Below are 24,087 nucleotides of genomic sequence, written 5' to 3' on the forward strand. Positions count from 1 at the left end.
AGACCAGTTCATAGGATTGGTGAAAGAAATATTGTTTTTCATTACTTGGGTAAGCAGAATGCTTGTAAGCAATCATAGAAATAGTTTATTTATTATCATAAGTATGGATAATATAAACTGAGTTATAGAGAGAAATCTTGAAACAAGCGTTACATCCTGTTGCTCACATCAGGATGGTTGACAATTTAATATATTATTTTTACAAGTGGGGATAATATAAACTGAGTTATAGTGCGAAATCTTGAAGTGAGAGTTACATTGTGTTGTTCACATCAGTTTGGTTGATTGGCCCTATGAGCCTACCTGAAATGGCTCAACCTCGTTATTTAGGGTTTAGGTGTCACTCTGTCCGCTGTAAATTTAGTGTCAGTCTCACACTGTCATCTCAATGATATGTCCACACATCATGTATGGACTCCAAATCTACTTATTATTATTTTGTTAGCTACTGGCTGTGTTCAATTGAACTGAAGAGGATATGTTACATATCTTTTTCACGAAGAAAGGCCAAAAAAAATGATTCTTCTAGGAAGAGTTGTTTCAAATTTAACCGAGAGCATAATTTCACTTGACAATGAGATAAATACGTTATTAGTCATGACTCAGAATGTTTCACTTCACAATCATAATCTGTTCCAAGGAACCATAGAGATGGGTGAGTTCTTGTGAGAATATGAAATTCATTTATCCCAATAAATTTTTTTGACTATACTTTATCATCTCTCTGGGAAATTTGTTGATCTTTTAAAAAAAACAGTAATTATGGAAATGAATACCAATATAATATCCAGTCGTCCAAAATTTAAATTTTTCTTATTTTTGTATATCCGCAAATAATAGCTTCTTACAGACATAGATACTCCCTCTTAATGGAGTTGAACGATTAGATTGGCTTTCATGGGCAAGTGGATTTTCAGATGAAACTTGTATGGTAAGAAAATAAACTTTGAGAACTATCATTTTTTAAAACTAAAGGTAAGGAGATCGACTCAAAATGTGCCCTCAAAAGGATATCAAGCATTAGTTTTACCAATGAAATGAAAAGTTAGAACAAGTGCCCCCAGTTTTCAACTCTTGCCTAAAACTTCAAGCTGATGCAAATCAAGAATATAATTTGGAAGAACTACATGCTCCAAATGTTCGGATATCATGTTTTATCCACGTCGGACGTGATACAACACTTGTAACGTGACCAAGCGAAACAAACAAGACTCTCAACACCTTANTTTTTTTTTTTTTTTTTGAGAGCCAGAGGTTTTGCATTGTACAATAAGACACTTCTATTTTATTAGAAATCCCTTTGTGCCCTATAATCCGAAATTACACTAGAGATTTTTCTTTAGAATTTTAAACCTCATGCTGATATTTGCTGTAGTGCTTCATGCGCAAACAAATAATTGGATCTGAGTAAAGCTGTTCCCTTTGATCAAATCAAATGTTGTTTATAAAATGCTAGTTTTTATCCTTTTACTGATTACAGAAGTAACATGGTTTGTCTTAACAGTCACAGTTGGCTCATGCTATTGATAGAGAGGATTATGGAGATGCTGCTAGGCTTAAGGTGGCAATTGCAGCTGCAGCAACAAATGACACTGTTGGGAGAGTAATGTCCCATCTGAAGGTGGGAGTTATCTGTGGTCGTTTATAATAAAGTTCAAGTATCTATCTTGTTTATTTTGTTTTTGTCTTTTTATGTTCTTTTTGTATCCTTTAATATGCTTACCATTTTGGAACTGAAGTGCAGAAAGCTGTTCAGGAAGAACGTTATGGCGATGCAGCTCTTGTACGTGATTATGCTGGTGCTGGATTGGTGAGTCAGTCATACATTTTAGGACAATGCTTATGTACTCACCTAGCCGTTCACATATCTTCGTGAATACTAACAAGTGACTAGGACTTGAATTTATGTTAATCTTATGTAGATGCTTCTTGTCAATGCACATAGTTTTAATTGTCAGATATAAGCCATCTTATTATAGGACGCATGGTAATATTCATTATGCACTTTGATTTGAGTTCCTCTCTGAAAACCTTTTTTGGATCTTGCAGTAGCATTTTGGCCTTTGATGTGATTTTATTAATAATTAAATTACAATAATGAATTCTTTTATAGACATAGTCTCTATGTGAAGTATTTGCACTCAAGCTTCATGTGCTGTCTCCCCGTGCTTATCCAAAAAAAGAAACCAAGTAAAATTAGAGATGACATTGAAAAATAAACACAAGAGGTGGCCAGCAGATATGCTTCAAAATCTGTTGCATGCTATAATTATATTGTAGCATATTATATATGTCTGGAATTTAATTATTTGTTATCTGAACTTGGTATTTCAGGTTGGATGGTGGTCTGGAATTTCAGAAGACAGTAATGACCCTTATGGTCGTATTATTCATATCAGTGCGGAGCATGGGCGATATGTAGCCAAAAGTTATAGTCCTAGGTAAAGTAACTCGTACTGTTGAAAGTTTTAGGTTTGAGTTTGCTGTTCTTTGGATCAATATGTTACCATTGTGATCAATGTGGAAAGATTCTATAATAAAACAAAATTTCTACACAAATGAATTGCTATAATTTGACATTAGATCATTGGTGTCACATTGATAATTGTTCGTATAAGGAGATTATACTAGTAACTAGTTTGTAGATATCCCTAATTCCTGTAAACATCCTCTTATTCCTTCTTTTTTTTTTTTTTTCTTTTTCCTTTTTCTTTGGGTTTGTATGACTTTCTTAGGTAGTAATATTAGTCTTTTGCATTGCAATCCTCTTTTCTTTATTTTCCTATGCACTCTGGAATTTGGGAACTTGACAATTTTTGGCTGCTATTTTTAACTTAACATTGTTTTCCCAGTGGGCTCTGTTATGGCATCAGGGGACTTTAGGCTTGTTATATTGATTACAGGGATTTCATTTTTCCGTATATCAGATTTATGAGACTTTATACATAGATCATTATTGCCATCCTTACATCTATGTATCTTGAGCAGTAGATTGAATCTATATATATCGTGATTCATACTCGTATGAATTTGACAACTGTGAATGGTTTGAAATAAAGGCCAAACGTGGAGTTTTCAATCATTTCATAGAAGGATTTGGATTCCTTTCTGTCTACTGTAAGTTTCAATGCTTTTAGTAACTCTTAAGATTCATTAGTAGCTTAATGACCTGCTTTATTGGCAGGCAGCTTGCCACAGCATCAGATGGTGCCCCTCTGTTTGAGATATTTCTTACAAGAAATAATAAAGGAGAGTATAAGCAGCAGGTACTATTCTTTACTCTCTGAAGTCTACTTCAGCTTAATTCCTTATTTTATTGGATGAAAAACCATTTCATGAATAGAAGGGAAGACATTCTCTGCTTTTAGCAGGATTTTGCATTTTAAAATTGCAAGGTGAACCCCACTGCCCAACCAAACCACAAAAAAGGGGGGAAAAGAAAAGGAAAGGAAAGAAACCATGCCCACTGACCTAAACCTTGTAGAGCACAGTTTACCATCATCACTTGAGCACATAAGGACTCTATATCTTTGAGTATATGTTTTAGTGTCAATTAGAAATAAATAAGATAAAAACCTCATTAAGAAGTATTAATCAAAATGGACATGCGAGGATATGTATGTTCAGGAGGAATAATTGTTTGATAATGTGCACTTGTAGACAAAGTGGTGCTCGAAGGACTTGTATGCTTTCCTGGTTAATGACAGCTGTGTTTGAAATTGATTATTTGAAAATCACTTTTACCCCACGCTCATTTTCAACCCCATCTCTCCCGGGCCGGGGGGAGGGGGGGGGGGAATTCAAACATCCTCATAACTTTTGCTTACTTTTTAACCTCACATTCTCAGAAATAAGCACTCTTAAATACTCACTTTCACACAAGCACTTACTGTTCATCAAGAAATTCTCTATGTGCTACTGTGCCTGGTAGGATATAAGTCCACTATTGTAAAATGATGTTTTTTTTATGGTTTATACCATTTTCCCATTTGGCATTACATGGACTTACGAGCATCAAAATACTTTTTCTGATATATCAAGAAGCATGTATGACCCCATTACTTACAGACTTCGTCATGTATAATGGTTGATTTCTTAAATGAAACATCTGAATATTTGGTGTATTTTTAGGCTGTTTACTTAAAACGGAGAGGAGCTCAGCAGAATCTCTCAATTCCATCTTTTATGTCATCAGGAGTTACCAGTAACATGGACTCTCTAAATGCAACTGAAAACAAAAATGGGCTGTTAGATAAAAATACTAAAAACACAGAAGATGGTGATGACAGTGATGATGATTCTGGTTTTGAGAATGTCTTGCGGGACATGATTCCTGGGGTGAAAGTCAAGGTCGTGCAAGTAACAACTCCAATAAAAGTGGACAGGGATCTAATATCAAAGGCGATTGAACAGATAATAGATGAAGAAGAGGAAGAAAAGGACTTTGATTTAGAAAATGTCGAAGCTGAAGATGAAATCAAAGGTGAAACTGATGATGAGCAAAACGAGATTGACATTGACGCTGGTCATGGAATTAGTGATGGTGAAGAGCAAAGTCAAATTTCAGTTAAGGTGGTTGTGGGTGAGGGTCTCATACAGAAATTTTCCAGTGGTGCACACCATAAAGACTTAGTTCGGGTACCTGCCAGGCTGCGGAAAAAAGGTCGCTTGTCATTTACTTTTACTGTTGAGGAAGATGATGATAAACATATCTCTTGCGGTGATGGGCAGTCTCCATTGAATAAAAATGCCAAGCTTCAAGGTCAACGTAGCATGGACCTTGTTATGCTTGATCTTGTCAAGTCCATCAGCAAGGGAAAGATACCCATGAAGGTAAGGTTGATTTTTTGTATAATTGTATTCAATTTACTGTAATCATAGTCCTTTCAAATCATAGTTGTACACCTCAATTCTGCAGGTGCTTAAAGATGTTGGTGAATTAATAAATCTCACTATCAGTCAATCTCGAAATCGTCAGCCACTTTCTGGGTCAACCACATTTAACCGCATTGAGTTTTCAGCATCTCCAGACCCACTGAATGGTGATTGTATTTTCATTTTTGTGTCTTCTTACTCTGACTGTTCTACTCTTGATTATGTGCTGTTGTTCTGCACTTGCTTGCGCTGTTTTCATTATATTGTTTATTTTTCTACTTACTGTCTATTTATTTATAAATTCTTATTTTACTAGGACTCTATATTGGTGCACATGGGCTTTACACTTCAGAAGTTATTCATCTTAGACGCCAATTTGGTCAATGGAAAGATGATGATAACTCAAAGAAGCCATCAAAAGTAGAGTTCTATGAGTACGTTGAAGCTGTGAAATTAACTGGAGATCCTTATGTACCAGCTGGCCAGGTAATTTATGATTCAAATCTTTTAAATATGCTGAAGTTATTTATATGTAGATCTTGATAAACAGAAATTAGGATAAGCTGAAGAATTGATTTTCCTGAATGGGCTTGGAGCATTAAAATTTTAGCCAAATAAATGGGATATATATAATCTTGGAAGTCATGGAGTCAGAACAGAGAAGTCCACACATTGCTTCTTTTGGATTTTATTAGCAGAAAAACTGTGTAAATGGTATTCAGTGTTTTCTAGAGACAACTTTTAAGTGGCCAATTTTCTAAATTATTGTTTTGCTGTTAAATAAAGTTTCAAATTACCAAGGCAGGAAACTGAAAGGAAAGCACCTAAAATAGTATTTATGACTCTACTCTTCTCAAAGTCAATGTTTTTGCCTTTTATGCTCACTGGAAGATGTAAATTGGACGTATTCAATTGATGCCTGGAGCATTTTCAATTTCAGTTGGTACACATGGAGTGGATTATTTTAGTTATCAGCCTTGCTTCCAGTTAGTGACTGTCTTAACTAGAGCCTGTTGGAGAGAAGCTTGACTACACTATAAACATTTTTAGCTACATGATGACATGATAATCCTTGTTTAATATTAATTTCACCATACATTCAGAAAGAATGCTTATGTAACCTTGGATACTCTATTCACATGTCACTGGTTCTCATCCATAAATAAGACATCCAATTGCCATTATTTGCCACCGCAGGGATATTTTTTTATTTTATCCCACTGTGAATGAGGTGGATCGAAGAAGTTGACATATTGATTTACTAAATCATCTATAGTATAATAATGTTTATTTCGTTGAAATGTTCCAAGTATTTAGTCAAGATGTACAGGCCAGTATCATCTATCTTTTTTAATTATACGTCTTTATAGCTAATTCAATAGGGGCTTTGTTTAAAGTAGTATGTTTGGTTATATGGATTGGACATTTGATCTTTTAGATGAGTTTGTTGGATTGAATTTTTATTCCCCTCAAGAATCTAGCCCCTTAATAGAAAAAGAAAAGAAAGGTTTCTTTCATATCCCCCGCTTTTTCCTTCTTTTTCTACTATTTTCCCTCTTATTCTCATACTTCCTTAGTGCTGCATCAACTTTCATAAAGTTCCATGTTTTCAAACTGTCTTGCTATGTATGTATAAGTGTATAAGGGCAAAACTAGGTTCGTACCATTAGGTGTTTCCTGTTCTTCAATTATTTATACATTTGGCTGGGTTTGGGGATGTGAATAATGTTACATCTCGAAAGTATGCTCACCTTTTTTTTTTTTTTGGTATTAATGTTTTATTTAAAATTTGTCATAATTTCAGATAGCATTCCGTGCAAAAGTTGGCAAGAGATATCAGCTTCCTCATAAAGGGATTATTCCAGAAGAATTTGGGGTGGTATGTTGCTTAATCATTCAGTTCAACTAATCTTAATATCTATTTCATTCAGTTTCCATATCATCCTTCCTTTCTAAGTTGTATTTGCAATGCAGGTTGCTCGATATAGGGGACAGGGGAGGCTGGCTGAGCCTGGATTTGGTAATCCTCGATGGGTTGATGGTGAACTTGTTATCCTGGATGGAAAGGTTTATATTTCTCTTAACTACTTGACAGTTATTTTTGCATGGTTTCGATTGCTTAGGGTATTCTAAATAGCCTGTTTCTGATTTTCTATTTTTATCTTAAAAACAACATGTGCAGTACATCAAAGGAGGACCAGTTGTTGGCTTTGTTTATTGGGCCCCTGAATATCATTTCTTGGTGTTTTTCAATCGGTTAAGATTGCAGAATTGAGTTCCTTTGGCCATAAGTTCGAGATTGTTATTCTCTGCCCACTTCTGGTTAGGTGAGTTCTCTTTTACTACTGAAATAATTGTCATTCCATTGTCTTCCGTGGTGGATGTTTTGCAATATCTGGAACTGTTACTTTTTGCTGCATTTCATGGCCATGTATACAAGTATGATATCATTGAGCTGGAGTTTTGGCGACCAATTGGGTAGGCAAATGATGTGTTGCAGTCTCTGAAAAGCAAATCAAGTGTAACTTTCAATAACTATAATTTACTCCTACTGGCCAATCATCGCATGAATATGTTTCACGCCAAATTGAACCCGTTTAAGAGGAACTTCAAATGGAATTGCTAGGCAGTAGGTTTGCTCTCTGTCTCAACCGAACTATGGAAATGATAGGTTCACCAAGTGTTGTACATAGTGAGTCTCAGATTGGCTTCTTTGGTATTAGATTAAGACTGTTGTGGAACCCTAGTGCTATCGTATTTTTTGAATTTATATTTGGTTGGTTTTAGGTATAAGCATTATATAAATGGAATTTTGCTCGCTATCACAAACCATCATATGATCCCAATTGAAAAAGAAATCTCCCAACTAATTTTAGTTTCACCTGTAATCATTTGGGGTTTTCGTATTCAGTCTGAATACACAAACAGCTTATTCAGATAGTCATATTGATGCCCTCTGATTGCTTTTGCACTTTAGGTGGTAAGTCCTGGGTGAAGAGCAGTCAAGTAGCCGAAAAATCGCAGCTTTTGTAACTCCATTTCACACTATAGCGAGCAGAACATGTAATCGATGAAAATAACCACTGAAGGTTTAAGATGTAATGGTTTTTGGCTTTCCTTGTATGCTGGTCTAGCAGCAAATATTGAAGCTGCCCTTCACTATTATACGAGGGATTTTCATTTCTTCCGCAGTGTATATATCTTCTGCTTGACTAGTACATATTTCCTCATACCTTGATTATTCATATACACTTTCGCAATTACTAATATGAAGAAATGTAGTGATGATTATGAGCTTTAAGGGCATTTTTGGCATGCACAGTTATATTAGATAGTCGAGTATTGTGCAGTTCACTTCACTTCTAAACAAGCTTTAAAGTTTTCATTTAGCAAGACGTAGGGTCTCGGAACGCTTACGTGTTACTATGGCAAGAATTTCTTATTAATTTCATAAATATCGGCTCTAGTTGTACAATGATGATTTGCTTAGTGGTGGTTTTATGTACTCTGTAGTCTGTTTCAAGAAAATAAAAAGAAAAACTCAAGCTCAAAACATTTAACAACAGGGGCATGTTCACAACAAAAGTTAAGACATACATACGAGACAATGCAAACAGATCTTCCCAAAACCAGATAGTTTGAACACTTGCGTTGTATAATAACTCAAATGTGTAAAACAAGCTTTTTCAAAACCCAACTCTGGAAAATCATCAGCTCTTTGCAACTGCATCACTTGATGCTGCTTCTGGTGTGGGTTTGAGAATAATTTCAACATTGTCATGAACTCCTTGTAACAGAAGTTCCCCGTCGTATGTCAAGACTTTACGCCTTTTTGCTGCACGCAATGTTCCAACCAGTGCTTCAAAGATGTTTGCACATCTGTCATCGTTAAACAGCACGCCGAATGTAACCTTCAAATCAAAAACAGAGCAGAGGTGATATCAACTCTATACGTTTAAATTTCTCTAATTAAGAAAAATAAAAGAATTTGTGCATCTTCATGTAAGAAGATGGAAGATTTCATGTAGCAAAGACTAATAAAATGGTGCACAGTTGATAATAATCAAGTCATTAGGTTGTAGGATTCTATAGTTACTGACAAATGAATCACAAAATTATTAGTTATAACCATTGTAAGAACCATACTTCTCGTAGAACATTACTCAATGATCATGATCAAACATTCATTATATGAATTTTATTCATCATCCATTTATAGCGTAATAGGCCAAATTTCAAGTAATTATATTATAATTTGTTTTTAAAGCAATAAGGTTCAGTTAAAAAAGAAAGAAGACAGTTACAGCCATTTACATGTAAAGCAAGTTGGAAGCCATCATTTATGAAAATTGTATCGCATTATATTGCATGATGCATCTTCTCTACCCTTGTGCTGTCCTATATCTCGTCATGCCAAAATAGGTTTTCAAGAAACAACGCCGCTGAACAATACACCTTAATACTGGAGATGACCAAATTATTCATTTAGTGCATGTTATGGTAAAAAGTACCAGACAAGAATGTTGAGTACAATATATAATATGTTAGCTTCTTTGTCTTCCTTAATACTGTCCTCTAATATATAATACACCTTACCAACGAGCCAATAACGTATTTCTCAATTAGTAAACTCTCTGTACATTCGACTCTCCATCCTAAGCAACAATGATCTATTAAGAATCTCCACACTATGAAACCAACATTTGATATCACTCAATATCAGTTCATTCAGTGTATGCCTTTGTTGTGATCCATTTTAAAACATTCGATTCTCCAAGAAATACTTTTACTAGCTCAAATACTAGTCAGATAATAGAAATAAACGTAAATAAGTAATAAAGGCAGGAATGCCTTTCCCTTAGTTCAAGTAACCTCTGCTTCCAAGAGACATCAACATGGTAACACCTTCTCTAGATATGTAATAATTCAAATCAACCAATATTTTCAAAATTTCCTTCTCCTTTTTATTTTGTCTGAACACAAGAAGAAATCATCATTACCAGATAGGCATCTTTACACCAAAAAGCACTATTCCTCCATGTATTTATACTAATCTCCACATCATTAACTCCATCGTACAAAACCATCAACAACAAAAGCAGAAACCACGTACACAGTCATTGATAATCTAAGGTGCATACAAACGAGAAATACAATACGGGCATGTTTGATACACAATATTTGACGTGATCAGAGAATAAAAGAGCCAGGGTTTTTGCTTATATTCCCCTCAATACCTCTAGTATAGTTTATTCAACCATAAGAATGCTAACTGTATCCTCTATCTTACGAATTAAATGAAGTAGTTTGTGACCAAGATCAATTCAAGATTTTTGAACAAAAAAACAAAAATGTACATATCATACAATATTGAAAACTTCTATCTAGTTGAAACCAATAACTAATGAAGTGCAGTCTAGCTCTCCTTCCTCTCACCTTTGTTTACATCAATAGTACAACACAAAATTAGAAATCCCCAAAAGTAAAAACAACATACCCAGAAGTAGTAAATAATTTGGAAATAATATCATCATCTGGATCAAATTGACACGGGCCTAGATCGAATCAAAGCTGATTTGATTCTTTATTTCTTTTTCTAAAGCATTGAAAATATGAGAACATAATCTATGTAATCATATGCTGAATGCGATGAGTGAAAGACAATTTACAGAATTGTACCTTGTAAGAGCCATCATCTTGGGGTTTTCCGAGTCGTTTGATTTCTTCTTTGAGTCGCTCTACCTCTTCTTCTACATTCATGATTACTGTTAGATCTGTTTGATTTTCTTCTTTGGATGCGATAAGATCAAATTTTCCGTTTTATACAGTGAGATATGAGGAAACTGTAAAACGGCTAATTACACTATGGCCCCCTTCCTTTTCACCAAAATTTTATTTTTGTCACTCATATTCTATTTAATACTCAATATAGTCGAGGATAGGGATGGCAAAGAAGCGATGTGGGTTCATTTTTCCGCCCGAAAAAAAAGTGTTTGTCGAACAAAATTAGGCGTACATTGATTGTGAAAATGAGGGGAAAACATGTACATACCTGTACAATAGTTGATGAAATGTGATATTTTATTTTTATTTTTTTTTGTGGGAAATACGAGTACATATTTGCACAACAATTGATGAAATGTATTTTATTTTTTTATTTATTTTTTATTTTTTTATGTTGATGGGAGGGAAGTAGAGTTATTTTCCTACCCATCATAGAATGAGCATTATTTGAATTATGAATGGTCTAAATTCACTCAAAATCGAGGGGATCGTGACATCGATACTTTTTTAACCCATGTAGGCCTAGGAATGGCAGTGGGTCAGGGTCAGGGCGAGGTTCATAGAATGAACATTATTTGAATTATAAATTGTCCAAATTCACTCAAAATTGAGGAGCTTGTGACATCGATACTCTTTTAACCCATGTAGGCCTAGGGATGACAGTGGGAAGGGTTCGGGGCAGGACAATGGCTTATATCGTTTTATTTTTTTTTACATTTTCAAATCTTCGAGTTATGTTTTATTAAAGAATAAAATACTAATTCAAAATGAGTTTTTAACGGGTGAATTGTCTAAAATTAATTTTAATTTTTTTTCTTTACGAGATGAGTTCAAGGCGAGGTGCCTTGTGCCCCGAGATGGGGCGGCGAATTCCGCCTCTCCCTGTCAACCATCGGTGCTAATTTTTTTGGCTCCATTTGAGGACGGCGATGTGGGTTCATTTTTCCGCCCCGTTACTCCATTAAGGCAAGGTGGTGCTCCATATAGTTGTTAAATTTTTTAATTAATTTATTTATTTTTAAAAGTTAAATTATTCAAATATATTTGATAAACTAATATTTTTATTACTTATCATATTTCTAATGGTGTATCTTATTTTCTTCATATTCTTTGTAACTTTAAAACATGAGGACCATATGAACAAAACATCAACACACAAAGCTTTATTTTGTAAATTGTTTAATATAAGATTATGTTTCATTGCAAACATGAAATTTGCATAAAAACAATATAAATTCTATGTAAATTATTTGCATAAAAATTGTCAATTAAATGTATCTAATTAATTTAATTTTCAATCTAAAAAATATTATATTTGTCCGTTTCCATTGATGGATAGGTGACAGAGAGTGGATCAATGAAAGAGGGAAAAAAAACTGAATTCCCTAAAAAAAAAAAAACAAAACAAAACAAAACAAAAAAAATCCTACTCGTAAGGAAAATATTTTTCTTAATTTTCAAGAAAATATGATCACGTAATCAAAAGTAGAAAAATATTTTCCATGAAAAAAGTCAATCAAAAAGCACAAAAGTAAAAATATGAAAAAAAAAACACATTTTTTATGAAAAATATTAACAATCAAACACACCTTAAAATTAACAAACTAATGTAAGTTTAAAAAGTTTAGTACAACAAATAGACACTCCTCTAATCTGAAAAATTAGCCGGCTAAAGCTAGCGTTTGATTTGATTGAAATATAAAAGAAGTCTAAAAAAAAAAATTATCATAAAACCGTAGATTTTGAAGAATTTTTATCCATGTGTTCCCAGCATATTCATTCTTAGGTTCAAAGGACTCGACCATCAAAGCAATCAAAATTATTGTTCACCCCTTTATTCCAATTCCATTTTCAATCCACTAGAAATACATCTAAATAAGAATAAAGCATCGATTAGGAAAATTGAAAAATGCTCCTAGAAGAAATTAAATTTTACAACAAATTAAACCCAACTCAGGAATTGTTCAAATTTGCTGATAATGAATGCTCTGGCTGTGAAAAATATACTTGGATAAAATTACACAATTTCTCAAACATATACACTATTATAAGAACAATAAAAGGCAACAGCCAAATCATCCGAGAAAGATAGCAATGGCTCCAAATTTGTTGGAGCTTCTAAAAGCAATACTTTGACATTTGTATATAAATATGCATGCGTGTGGGTATGCAAAAAACAAAGCTCGTGTCACTAGAATACTAACTCTCTATTGCACCTGATCCAAGAGTAGGAGCCACCTCTTGAAAGAAAGCAGGATAGAGAGTCATCAAATCCATGTGTTCTCGACAAACTTGGTCGAATGCATTCTTCCAATCAGTAAATATCAACAGTAGGATAAAGACCCAGAACTGAGTTGCGTCCACCACCGCTAGAATCTGGCTTAGAATAGAATGGCGAGTTCAGCTCCCCAGAATGCGATGACTTCCGGATCTTTGGATTTTTGGGAGAAGCAGTATATGATTCGCTTGAACTAATGGTTGAAGAATACGAAGACGATGATGGAAGTCCATTCATCTTTGGCAGGCCTGTCGGGTCTGTATTTAAGCCACTCTCTGCCGTCTCAGCTTGAAGTGGTAATTCATCTAATGTCTACATAGTATAGAAGTTAGTTCACTGAAACCACAACTTTCCAGATATGAAGCATTTGCTTAAAGAATTTTGCAGAACGATTCAAGATTAAACAGATTGTATGTTCTAGACAAATTAAACATATGGTATTGCATATCTTCGGTTAAATTAAATGGAGTCAAACACTGGAATAATTAAAGATGCACTGGAGGAAAATTCTTAGAGGGAAATCAACAAAAAAGAAGAAAAACCTATGACCAACCATGTTGATTCTCACAGAAAATAATCACGTCCAACTTCGAACCTAGATAATCATGTGACTGCAAATATCTGCCATTTGTATACTCACCCCATACATATAGGAAAAAATGGCAGAGCCAGAACATTTCTCTTCTATTAAAGGAGGAATCACCAACTCACCCGGAAAGCTTGCTGCAAAACACGAAGTCTCTCTCGGGTATGCTTTCTCTTCATGGATACCTCATCAGGCTCCTGTAACATCTCTTCGAAAAGGTTTTCTCTGACAATAACATACAAGCATCACTATTTATGTAAATGACAGATTTCTAGCAAACAACCAGCTAGCTGTTCCCTTGTTCAAACCAAGCCAAATAATTAATCTCCTTCCAGAATGTAACGACAGTTATGGAACATAAAACACCGTATTGGAACGAAATGCTGAACCCCCATCCAGCAAAGCTACTTTTCCTGGCAAAAGTTAAAACCATAACCCAACTCTTTAACCTAGTGTTTCTTTTCTAAAATTATGTTTGGATTGGGAAAAAGAAGGGTTCTCTTGTCCTCTTCCAAGCGATCAGGAAATAAAGAAATGGTTAATATATTCAAGAAATTACATGTTTACAAGACAGTGTCAACTCATCATATATCATTCTATCCGGAGTTCTGCCTTTGTTTGGTTTCCACAACAGATTAAAAGGAAAAGAAAGAAAAGAGAGAAGTCTTTCATCTAGGCCCACAAACTGTTTTCCTCGAGTTTGTTTATTTCTGCCACATGTTTTCCACTTGAATTTCTTCCTATTCATCTCTTTCCATCTTGGGAAGATGGGAGTTTCAATTTCATGGTTTAAGGATTTGGCTAGTTCTCCCATCAAAATAATAAAATACTTTAACAGGGCATACCTGTAAAGCTTTTTGATGAAAACATTGTGGAGCTCTCGTTTCATGTGGTTTACCTGGGAAGTTTATCAATCATGGATACAGAATTGTAAGCATGTGTAGAATTTTCCTTTCATACTAGAAAAAATCATAGCAAATTCATGAAATATTAATGAAAATATTACATGCAGAAATACCCCCACAAAAGAAATGAAGGGGAGACAGGCTGGAATGAAAGTTACACAAACTTAAACCGTTCAATGTGTTGTATGGGAGGTTGTTTACAAATTAAGGCTGACAAAGCTATATAACTCTTAAGGTCTTTGAGATCAAGATGTAGATAAGTAATCAAAAGTATATAATCAACTAACAAGTCCAACAAAAAAATGTTAAAAAACTCAACACGATAGTCCGGTGAATGCAGAACTTCTTCATTAATATGACTTGCATAATGAACTATTGAAAAGTGTGCAACCTGAGAATAAAATTCACGGCATTTACTATTGAAGGAACAGAAAAACATAATGACATAATTTATGAAACTGATAGCCAATTACCAGAAAATGCATAATTGCTTTAGGTACAGAATCCTCAATGTTCTTCCGAACAATGTCATAATATGACCTTAATAATAACTTCGTAATGGCAATCTCAATGGCCTCATGATCATTGGTCTCTGAGGGCCTCAGGACGATTGGGGGCTTCATCAAGAACAACACAAAGCTGCTTAGGAAAATATGCAAGGCAGATTTCAAGCTTGAAACATAAGTAACCAAAGATAACGGAGAGTACCCCATGTCTATACCTCGCACAAGTGAATCAATGAAACAGAATGCTCCATACTCTGAACAGGTTCACTAACTGGCTTGATATTTGAATTTTCTTTAGCGGATGTTCGATTATCAGACCCACCAAAAATTGATGATATTCTCCATGTTGCAGAAGTGCCGTTTCCTGATTAAACCGTATGTACCAATATTAGACTTCATAGTAGTAGTTATCTACCAGTTATTCGAAGAATAACATGGTAAGCTACTTGTACACAAATACAAGTGGGACAAAAGGCCATGCCAGATAAAGCATTTGCTGAAGAACCAGTAATATATGCTGACTATTGACTTCATTTTATGTAATCAGGTTAATAATCACATTAATAACAAATTAGCTGCAGAAGTTCTCGCTTCTTCTATCATGAAAAGCTAAGCATTTGGTAGAATTGATATTTCCCAGTATCATGATTAAAGATTAAAAAAGATTATGATTCTTCTCCACTAAAAAATAGAATACCAGATGGGGCAGTTTTCCCAGCATCTGCCACAGGTCGAACACCCTGTTTTTCCATGCAAATCATGACAACAAAACAATAAAAACAATTATTCTTTCTAATAATGAAATCACAAATAGATGTTCTTGGAAATTGAACAACATAACAACTCAACAAGATGTGTGATGTTAGTGAATAGCCTACCTGCTCAGGAAGATTTCCACGAGATTTTGCAGTTCTTTCGGAGTTCAGTGATTTCTCTGAATCTCCTGCATCCTTGTTGATAAATGCAAATAAAAAATTAGGGAAAGGATATTGTAAATATAGGCTGAATCTTCTCATATTATTCATCCAATATAAGGGTTATTTATACAAATATAATCCAATCTATAGAAGAAAAAGGTAAAAGAAAATATTAATTCCTAACTAGATGAGGATATAAGCTAGATAAGAATATTTCTGTAATCTCCTATTCTAACTCAACCATTTCTAATGGGAACACAGAGATGCAAACCAATCACTACAACAAAGAATAATTTTACCTTCTGCCTAGCAACTGGGGCAGCGACCCTGGAGGTCATCTGTCGTGCCACCTCTACAGCTTTACGACCACCAATGAAATTTGGGTGCGATGTATTTATGTAATCCATCTGCAACCAAAATAATTAGATTCAAGCAATCTACATATGCTCAAGGGAAAAAATGACTCAAACAAATAATACTGCAGAACAACGGTAAAAAGTGAGCCAAATTACAGGTGAAGCATAAAAAGATTGTACAAAAGATAAACGAAGGTCATTGACACAGGATGAGCGAAAAAATTCGATGAACAAATTAAAATCTATATTATTAATGTTTTCTCGAAATTGTAAAAGATTCAATTCCCCCTTTTTTGCATATCATGGTAGACAATAACAATGCAAATTCAGAAAAAGATAAACTGTAATTATGGCTCCAAATTTATGCATAAAGCAAGTCATATTTCTACGATACAAAAGCTCTACAGAAAATAATATAACAGACTCTACAAGCCTATTCTGCACGTTGTTTCTCCATCATACATGTATTAGCAGTCCAAAAACTAGTCAAATTCAGGCTCCACACCAGTAAAAGGTTAAAAATTATAAAGGAATAAAAGGCCCCAATCCTTCGTCATATATAATGTCAATACAGCTGAAACTTGTGGATAGTGCTGCAAAAATATTGCATCCAAAACAAAAACAAGAAAAAGAGAAAAGAATGCAATGGCATTAACAAATACAATAGCTAAGAAAGATACCTAGAACTTATGTTTGACAAAGCTTTTTATATAAGTTTTAGCAGATTTTGATAAAAATTGAAAAAGTCGATAAATGTTGTGGGCATGAAATATGAGGTAAAAATTAATTATTATCAACTTTGACCTCAACTTTTTAGCAATTAAGCTATCCCGAACAATCAATAGCTATCTTAAAGAACTCCAGATAATAGAGAATTTCATATATTATGAAGAGAAATCTCAAAAACAAGCAGGCAGGAAATAATTTGACAACTATTTCTTAACTTTGAGCGTCACTCTGTTCTTGAACCTTCTCGGATTGAGTACAGGATCTCGATTTTGAGAAACATGTGTTTGAGACTGGATGCAAAGTGTGTGTATATGGATGAGAACGTTGGTTTTAACTCTACTCTCCTTGTGTAAATGGTCACACTTTAGTCAATGATTTAATAAAGATTTACTTGTTGGAAAAAGTAGCCTAAGATACATACATTATTTTGAAAGAACAGCAAAAATGGAGACGATGTGGCAAGAAATGAATAGGGGACACTGACAGATCCATTGCATATTTGAAACACAAACCGAGGGTAAAAATGTGCACGTAAAGAAGACTGCTCAAGGTTGAGGGGGGAGAGGGTGGGCAAGTGGGGAAGGCTATAGTTTCCAGAAATCGTCAAAAGAGTAACAGGAATCATAGAATCACCAAAATGATTGGAAGTGGACTCATCTAACTATAATACTCGAAGGAAAAGTGAATCTACATTGATCCTCTCGCTTATAGATCTATTTGATATTGGAGCAAAATTAAACATGAGAAGCTACACGGAAAAATTGATTATCTGTGTGCAAGTATACCTCCATTTCAATAATGTGTCCTATCATTGTCTCTGATGGCTCAAGGCCGTCTTGTAAACAGTTTCCTGTAACCTCATCCATGCGCTTTCTCAGGACAGGAAACCTCTGCAATTCATTCAACATACAACGATGGCTCATCTGAAAGAAACCATTCAGGTTAATGTCCAGACACTAAGATGTATTGCACCCATGAGACTCTAGAAATTTGTCCCAAAAAAAAAAAAAAAGAACCTTTACTAGCTCATCATAAATAAACCGAGCACATTGAAGACTTGGATCCAACAAACGAGCTATTTGTCTCCTAACAAGAACTTCAAATGGAACCTGCATGTTTCGTTTTGTATTTACTTTCATGCTGACTCAGATTGAAAGGCCAAAATACTAAAGGATAAAGCATTCAGATTATTTTAAAGATCAAAGATTACATAGCAAAATAAGAACATACATGTGGTATAAACAATGCAGATTTAAGGCCAGTAGCATTTTGGATGGCAGTATGGATGTCATCATCAGATAAACCCTCACATGGATCTACCTCCTGCATATAAAATTCATATTTGGTTAAACTTAATGTTTATTAATATTGTAGAGATGACACTGAAAAGCACAGGCAAATAAGAGAAAAATGAACGGAAGAAGATACAACTATCTCGCCAAGAAATTCTTCTGTTTCCCTTGCCAAATGAAGTCCTCTAGATCACCTTTTTACTTCTATCTGTACATGTATCCTCATTTCTTCAGGGAAGAACAATATCTCCATTTTAATAGAAGTTTAATAAAAACAATGCATGGAGTACTGAAAGGTTACTTTGACCAAAAAGGGCAGAAGATGGAAAAGTAAAATAAAAAACTCAATCATTTTCGCTAGAATATCAGTTTCAGAAAAATCTAAAATATCAATGTCCAGTACATTCACATCAATGATACATACCTCCAAGCTCTTCACAAATATATTCTGGAAGATGTAGTGGATTCTTGCTCCACCAGACAGTTCAGAAGTTGATATTTCTTCATCTTTTCCTTCTATCAACGAAGAGAATGCTGTTTGCAACACAGAAAACCGAAACAACATTATTAAGACCCGGCATTGACTAAAATCCTTTAGAAGGATGTGGCATCCAGTGAATGTGTTGGAAACTTCAGCAAGAAATCAATCAAATACAAAATACATTTAATTGGAACCATGATATTCTCCACCGGGGCCCGGGGGGGGGGAGAGAAGGTCATATACCTTCAGAGTATTTTGAAAGAATGTTCAGTATCAATGCTCCCTGACCAGCCTGCATCACAAAAATGTGAGATCAATAATCAAGATTCAAAATAGTTCTTTGTTTTTAAAATGTGAAACCAGATCATTCTATGAATTGCAGGCATTTGCAATTGCTAATATTTGCGTATTCCGGGAAATAAATCGGTGAGGGAAGGAAAAGGTAAAGCGAGAGTTATGAACTATTTATCATCCTCATGGTCTGCCCCTGTAAAAACAGTTCTTTATTTTGAAAATGCCAAAGTACAAAAGGATTGAACCAAATAAATGAGGTGATCTGCTATTAAATGAATTCCAGAATAAAATCATCCAACGAGATATTAGAACAAACTTTTGATTCGGAAATCTCTCCATAGCTAGCATGCTCCTTTGCAACAGAAACCAGTTCGGTACTAATTCGTGACTTCAATACAGGAAGAACTGTCTTGATGTGTTGTATCAGAATCTGCAGAACAAGCAGCAAACTTCAGTTTTTGTTCGTCACATTTTTCTGATGAAGCATAATATTGATCATAAGAATAATAGAAGAAAGCTTGTATCTCATTACCTCACAAACTAACAAAATATTAAAAAAAAATTAAATGCTTGTGAAAATGATAGTGACCACAAGCAAGTAAAAAACACTTCATATCATAATAAAGTTTTGTTGCATTGAGATGTTACTTAGAGCAACTTATACGGTAAAATGGGTATAAAAGACATCAGTCCAAGACTGCATTCTACTGCGTGCATACACATCTCCAAGATATAAATGCACGTGAGTGCATCATGCAGCCAAAATTATGCACATGAACAGAATGGCATCTGGGTGTGTGGGAGTAGGTAGGCAAAATATGCAATAATGGCATGCATGTAATGTGTCAAACAAGGGCAATGTATTTCTGAAGATATATTACAGGAAAGTAATTGCAACTCAGTCTCAAAATATCTACCTGGTTTAACTTCTTTGCCAACTGAGGAACCCCACAACGATCTGCAAGATCCCTATATGCCTATAAAAATGAAAGTTAATGATCTGAGTGACAAGCCAAAGACAATCAAGATATAAGCTAATAATGAAAATGATTAAGGTCATACCGGATGACTATTAAAGAACTTCTCCTCGGCTATAAGAGCATCTTTGATACTGCGGTTCATCTGAATATCCTGTTTATGGAAGGTATGGCCCAACTAGTAAGAAATATATAGACGTAACATGGCCTTAAAATAACCAATAACTTCTGCAACCAAATATTATACAAAAACACAGTTTTCTAGTCAGTTATGATTTTTAAGTATTTTTAAATTTCCCCAATGTCATTAAACATGTCCCCTTGGGTTCCTCAACATCATTGTGATCTCACATCATGTTCCTTCAATCGATCTGCATATATTTCTCAAGCAGGAATTAGAAAATAACAAAGTTGAAAAAAATGGTGTGTAGAATTCTTGAAAAGGAAAAACATCAACCTTCTTTTAATTTATTTATATTTCTAAATAGCGAATCTCAATCACAACAAGCAACTAGAAATTAGGTATATATACAGGATAGCTAAACTAAGTTACGCCACGGAATTAACTAGAAGATAGGCAGCTAGGACAAATAACCCGAACTTCTCCCTATTTCTCCATTGCATAAATAAATTTACAAATAAATTTATCTGACTATAATTTATTGTCATTGATCTCGCAAACTGGAGTATTCATATTTTAATATAATAGTACAAAAGTTAATTTCATGGAGCGCAGAGAATTTTCATTTCTTATCAATTCTCTTTCCTGTTTCTGTTTGGGAATCTGAAAGGGAATAAAAAGATAACTGGATTTCAGATTTCTCCAAGTACCAAATAAAGTCTAGTTCCTCAAGCTCTCACTGTACAGCAGTGCTAATTTTCAAATTTGGATTAAATTTGAGCCTGACCTTTCCATTATTTACAAACATGCAGTTACAGAGTATCGCCTTTTAAATGTTAACTCTTGCTCCAACTAAATTTCTGAGGACATCATCATCCATTCAGCTTCTAACAATCATCTACTTGATCACATATTTGTAGCCTTAGCAAATGCTAAATTCCATCAAAATTGTTGAAACATTAACATCGTCATCAATTTAGCATCTTACAAGTCATTTGCTTGACTATATTTTGTAGTTTGAATTAATACTGATCTGCATCGAAATTGCCAAAAAAATCCAAAACAAATCATAGAACGAAACAATTTTCTGCATATAATGGTGATGCTGGCACCAAAGCAAGGAAAATTTGAAAGATAACATAAGCGGACAGAGGAGTCTCAATTCTCGGGTAATCAAACAAAAATAAATGTACTGAGATGTAGATCACTCCTGAACAGGGAAAAATGGTTTCTAAAAATAATAAAATATTTGATTAATAAATCATTCAAGAAAGACAACACATCATATATAATATAGTGCAATTGAGAAGATAGTTGACAATCTTATTTGAGAAAGGCATACATGTACATAATGTGTTGCAAAGGAGAAGATAATTTCACATACTCATTTAGCCATCTCCATTACCTCAGCTTTTGATTGTGTACTAAATAGAAAGACACAAATCTACATATAAAGCATGTGTCTAGTGAACCAAATTAACCAGAAAGGGCACAATAAAACAGCTACCATTTTTATGTCACTCATACGGACATCATTAAACATAAGATAAATTCCAAATTTGCGATTGAAATTGTCGAGAGAAGAGGGCAGTAATAAATGTACTAATTTACTTGCAAACCGCTTGAGTTTAGAAAGTATGACCATCACTTTGACAAGATATAATAAAACGTAACTCGCATCAATATTCCATCAATCTGAAGCTGAAATATTACCTCTTGACTACGATTCACAACACCTACGTAACCAAGTTGAAGATGAACATCTTTTCCAAGCAGAATTTTGCAAGCATCAGTACCTCTATCCATGATATCCAACTGATGCAACAACGAAAACAATGCATAGTTGTCTTAAGGGGAAAAAAAATAAGAGAGCAACACAAACAACTATACTTCTTAACAAACAAATTTCACCTTAGTAATTACACCAATTGTTCGAGACCCTGCCAATAGAAAAGTTTATTCATGAGCTAGAGAATCCAAGTGCAATAACATCCTGGTAATAGGTTTCTTTGGTAGATGAAGATATTAAGTGCAGAGCCTACCCCCAGGATCAGCAGTTTTAGCCAGTTGAAGAGCATCCGAGTTAGACAAGTCAGAATTTGCGGGTGTAACAGCTAATATCAAGCAACTTGGAGGTCTAATGTATGAATTTATCATTTTTCTAATACGTGCTTCGATATCAGAAGGCTGATCGCCAACAGGGACCTTTGTTATGCCAGGCAAATCCACTAGAGTAATATCGAGAACATTTGGCGAGAAAATCTTCAAACGAATCTGCTTGTCTGAAACGCCTTTGTTTCCTCCAGCTTCTCTCTCTGTTTCAGCCTAATATCATTGCCAATGATCAGTTATTGAATAGTTCCACTGCATTACAGAAGCTTCTGAGACTATGGAGAAAGTCCAAATTCTCAAAATCCTATCTTAATACTAATTTTTTTTATAGGTCTATCTCATTAGTAAATAAAACCTCAAGCGAAACTTGCCAGAAAGCCCATATATTGATAGTATTGGGACACATCAAGAAGCAAAAGGCAGGCTAAAACTTAGCGTAAAATGTGTAATTATCCTTGAAAACAGCTCGTTATGGGAAAGGGCAAAATCCCTAGGTTTATTGGCAAATTACCCAGTATTTATAAAATTCATCTGATTCTTTTTAAGTTTTCATCATTCAATTCTTTACTTTTTTTCTTTTTTTTTTTAATATCCACAATAGATGCATAATTGCTTTTCTCAAGTTTCGCAATAATGAATCACTAACTCCCAAACACGTAAAGAAGGCGCTAAATGTGAAAATTCAATTCTGCCAAAAATCACCTCAATCTCCTTGCGAATTTCGTCGAAATTAAATAGCTTCTTCCCCGGTAAATGCAAGAACTCCCCCCACTCCTCTTCAGTCCCGCCAGCCTTCCTCTTGGTCTGGACGAGCTGTAGCACTAGCGGACGGCGCGTACATATGTCATTGCCCCGGGGCAAGAAATCACGGCCAACTAGTGCCTCCAAGACGCTGGATTTCCCGCTGCTCTGGCTTCCAATCACCGCCACCTGCGGAAGCTCAATTGTGGGTTCTTTCCCGACCCGGGCGAAGATATCTTGCAGCTTGTTCACCGTCGGAATCACCGAGTGACCCAGTGGCGCCGCTGCGGCGTTAGTAGAAAAAACCACTTGATCTCCACTCATATTGATAAATTGATCTAAAAAATTAATAAAAATGGAGACGACTGAAAAAATCAAACCCTACGCTGATTCGGGGTTTTGGGTTTAAAGCGAGCTGGCGGAGGATGGACGCAAGCAAGCTGGGGAATTTGAATTTGTACCGTGGGACAATATCGTAGCGCTTAAGGAACACAAAATTGGATAAATTACAACATTGGTCCCAACCTTTGTGTACATTGACAATCTCATTACTTTCTTTTACTTTTCAACAATTTGGTCTAAAATCTTTTCAACAATTTGCAATATTACTCCAAACTGTCAAAAAGGTTGTTAAACTTAAACCGATGTAAAAATATGTATTCTGAAAAAAGTAAAGCATAGCTAAGCTTGGAGAACAAACTTTACGAGCCTACGTCTAAAATTTTTTTTTTTAATTTTTATTTTAAATTTTTAATCATTCTAAGAATTGTTTAATATATATATCAAATATCTAAAATCATAAAGTACTATATTTATTTAATAATTTCTGCAATTAATTAATTATACAATTTCTAAAGGAAAAATTTACAACTAAAGTCAAATAAAAAGTTTTTCATTAAAAATTGTTTGGAGGAAATTCTCACCAATTTTTCATTAAAAATTGGACCGTTGGACTGAAAGTGGGCCCCTTCCAACCGTAAAAGTCTAAGGACCTGATTGGTACTGATATGAGAATCAATTTTTTAATCGTTAAAAGAGAAAAGTGGATCTCACCTGTAAGTGACGAAATAAAAAATGACGACTTACTATGTTAAGTAACAGTTACAAAATTGATCTTTAGGCTTGAAAAATCA

The 24,087-nt window shown here is 34.6% G+C and overlaps 3 protein-coding genes across 4 annotated transcripts; 1 reads left to right on the forward strand and 2 right to left on the reverse strand.

Moving 5' to 3' along the window:
- The first annotated feature begins 597 nt into the window (after window positions 1–597).
- On the forward strand, window positions 598–8,176 carry LOC111381197 (protein EXECUTER 1, chloroplastic). Its single transcript, XM_023004945.1, has 12 exons — window positions 598–655; window positions 1,500–1,621; window positions 1,745–1,810; window positions 2,335–2,441; window positions 3,185–3,266; window positions 4,132–4,833; window positions 4,919–5,042; window positions 5,192–5,361; window positions 6,680–6,754; window positions 6,850–6,942; window positions 7,058–7,202; window positions 7,853–8,176. The coding sequence occupies exons 1-11, from the start codon at window positions 598–600 to the stop codon at window positions 7,148–7,150; spliced, it is 1,692 nt and encodes a 563-aa protein (XP_022860713.1). The 3' UTR covers window positions 7,151–7,202; window positions 7,853–8,176.
- Window positions 8,177–8,403: 227 nt separating this feature from the next.
- LOC111381200 (costars family protein) lies at window positions 8,404–10,780 on the reverse strand. Its single transcript, XM_023004949.1, has 2 exons — window positions 10,555–10,780; window positions 8,404–8,786 (listed from the first exon to the last, which is right to left on the reverse strand). The coding sequence occupies exons 1-2, from the start codon at window positions 10,633–10,635 to the stop codon at window positions 8,586–8,588; spliced, it is 282 nt and encodes a 93-aa protein (XP_022860717.1). The 5' UTR covers window positions 10,636–10,780; the 3' UTR covers window positions 8,404–8,585.
- Window positions 10,781–12,579: 1,799 nt separating this feature from the next.
- LOC111381198 (dynamin-related protein 3A-like) lies at window positions 12,580–23,407 on the reverse strand. Of its 2 annotated transcripts, XM_023004946.1 has the most exons (21): window positions 22,916–23,407; window positions 22,144–22,426; window positions 22,013–22,041; window positions 21,815–21,916; window positions 20,066–20,134; window positions 19,921–19,980; window positions 19,320–19,433; window positions 18,953–19,001; window positions 18,653–18,762; window positions 18,167–18,259; window positions 17,953–18,045; window positions 17,722–17,859; window positions 16,151–16,258; window positions 15,813–15,884; window positions 15,632–15,674; window positions 15,150–15,298; window positions 14,902–15,045; window positions 14,748–14,819; window positions 14,369–14,421; window positions 13,649–13,748; window positions 12,580–13,249 (listed from the first exon to the last, which is right to left on the reverse strand). In XM_023004946.1, exons 1-21 carry the CDS (start codon window positions 23,276–23,278, stop codon window positions 12,974–12,976), a joined length of 2,520 nt encoding a protein of 839 aa, XP_022860714.1. In that variant the 5' UTR covers window positions 23,279–23,407; the 3' UTR covers window positions 12,580–12,973. The 2 variants fall into 2 exon arrangements, with proteins under 2 accessions (XP_022860714.1, XP_022860715.1); XM_023004947.1 differs by lacking the exon at window positions 14,748–14,819 and having other exon boundaries at window positions 12,620–13,249; window positions 22,916–23,406.
- Between the last annotated feature and the right edge of the window lie 680 nt (window positions 23,408–24,087).

This window comes from Olea europaea, unplaced genomic scaffold (genome assembly GCF_002742605.1).
Source record: "Olea europaea var. sylvestris unplaced genomic scaffold, O_europaea_v1 scaffold2267, whole genome shotgun sequence".
Lineage (NCBI taxonomy): Eukaryota > Viridiplantae > Streptophyta > Magnoliopsida > Lamiales > Oleaceae > Olea > Olea europaea.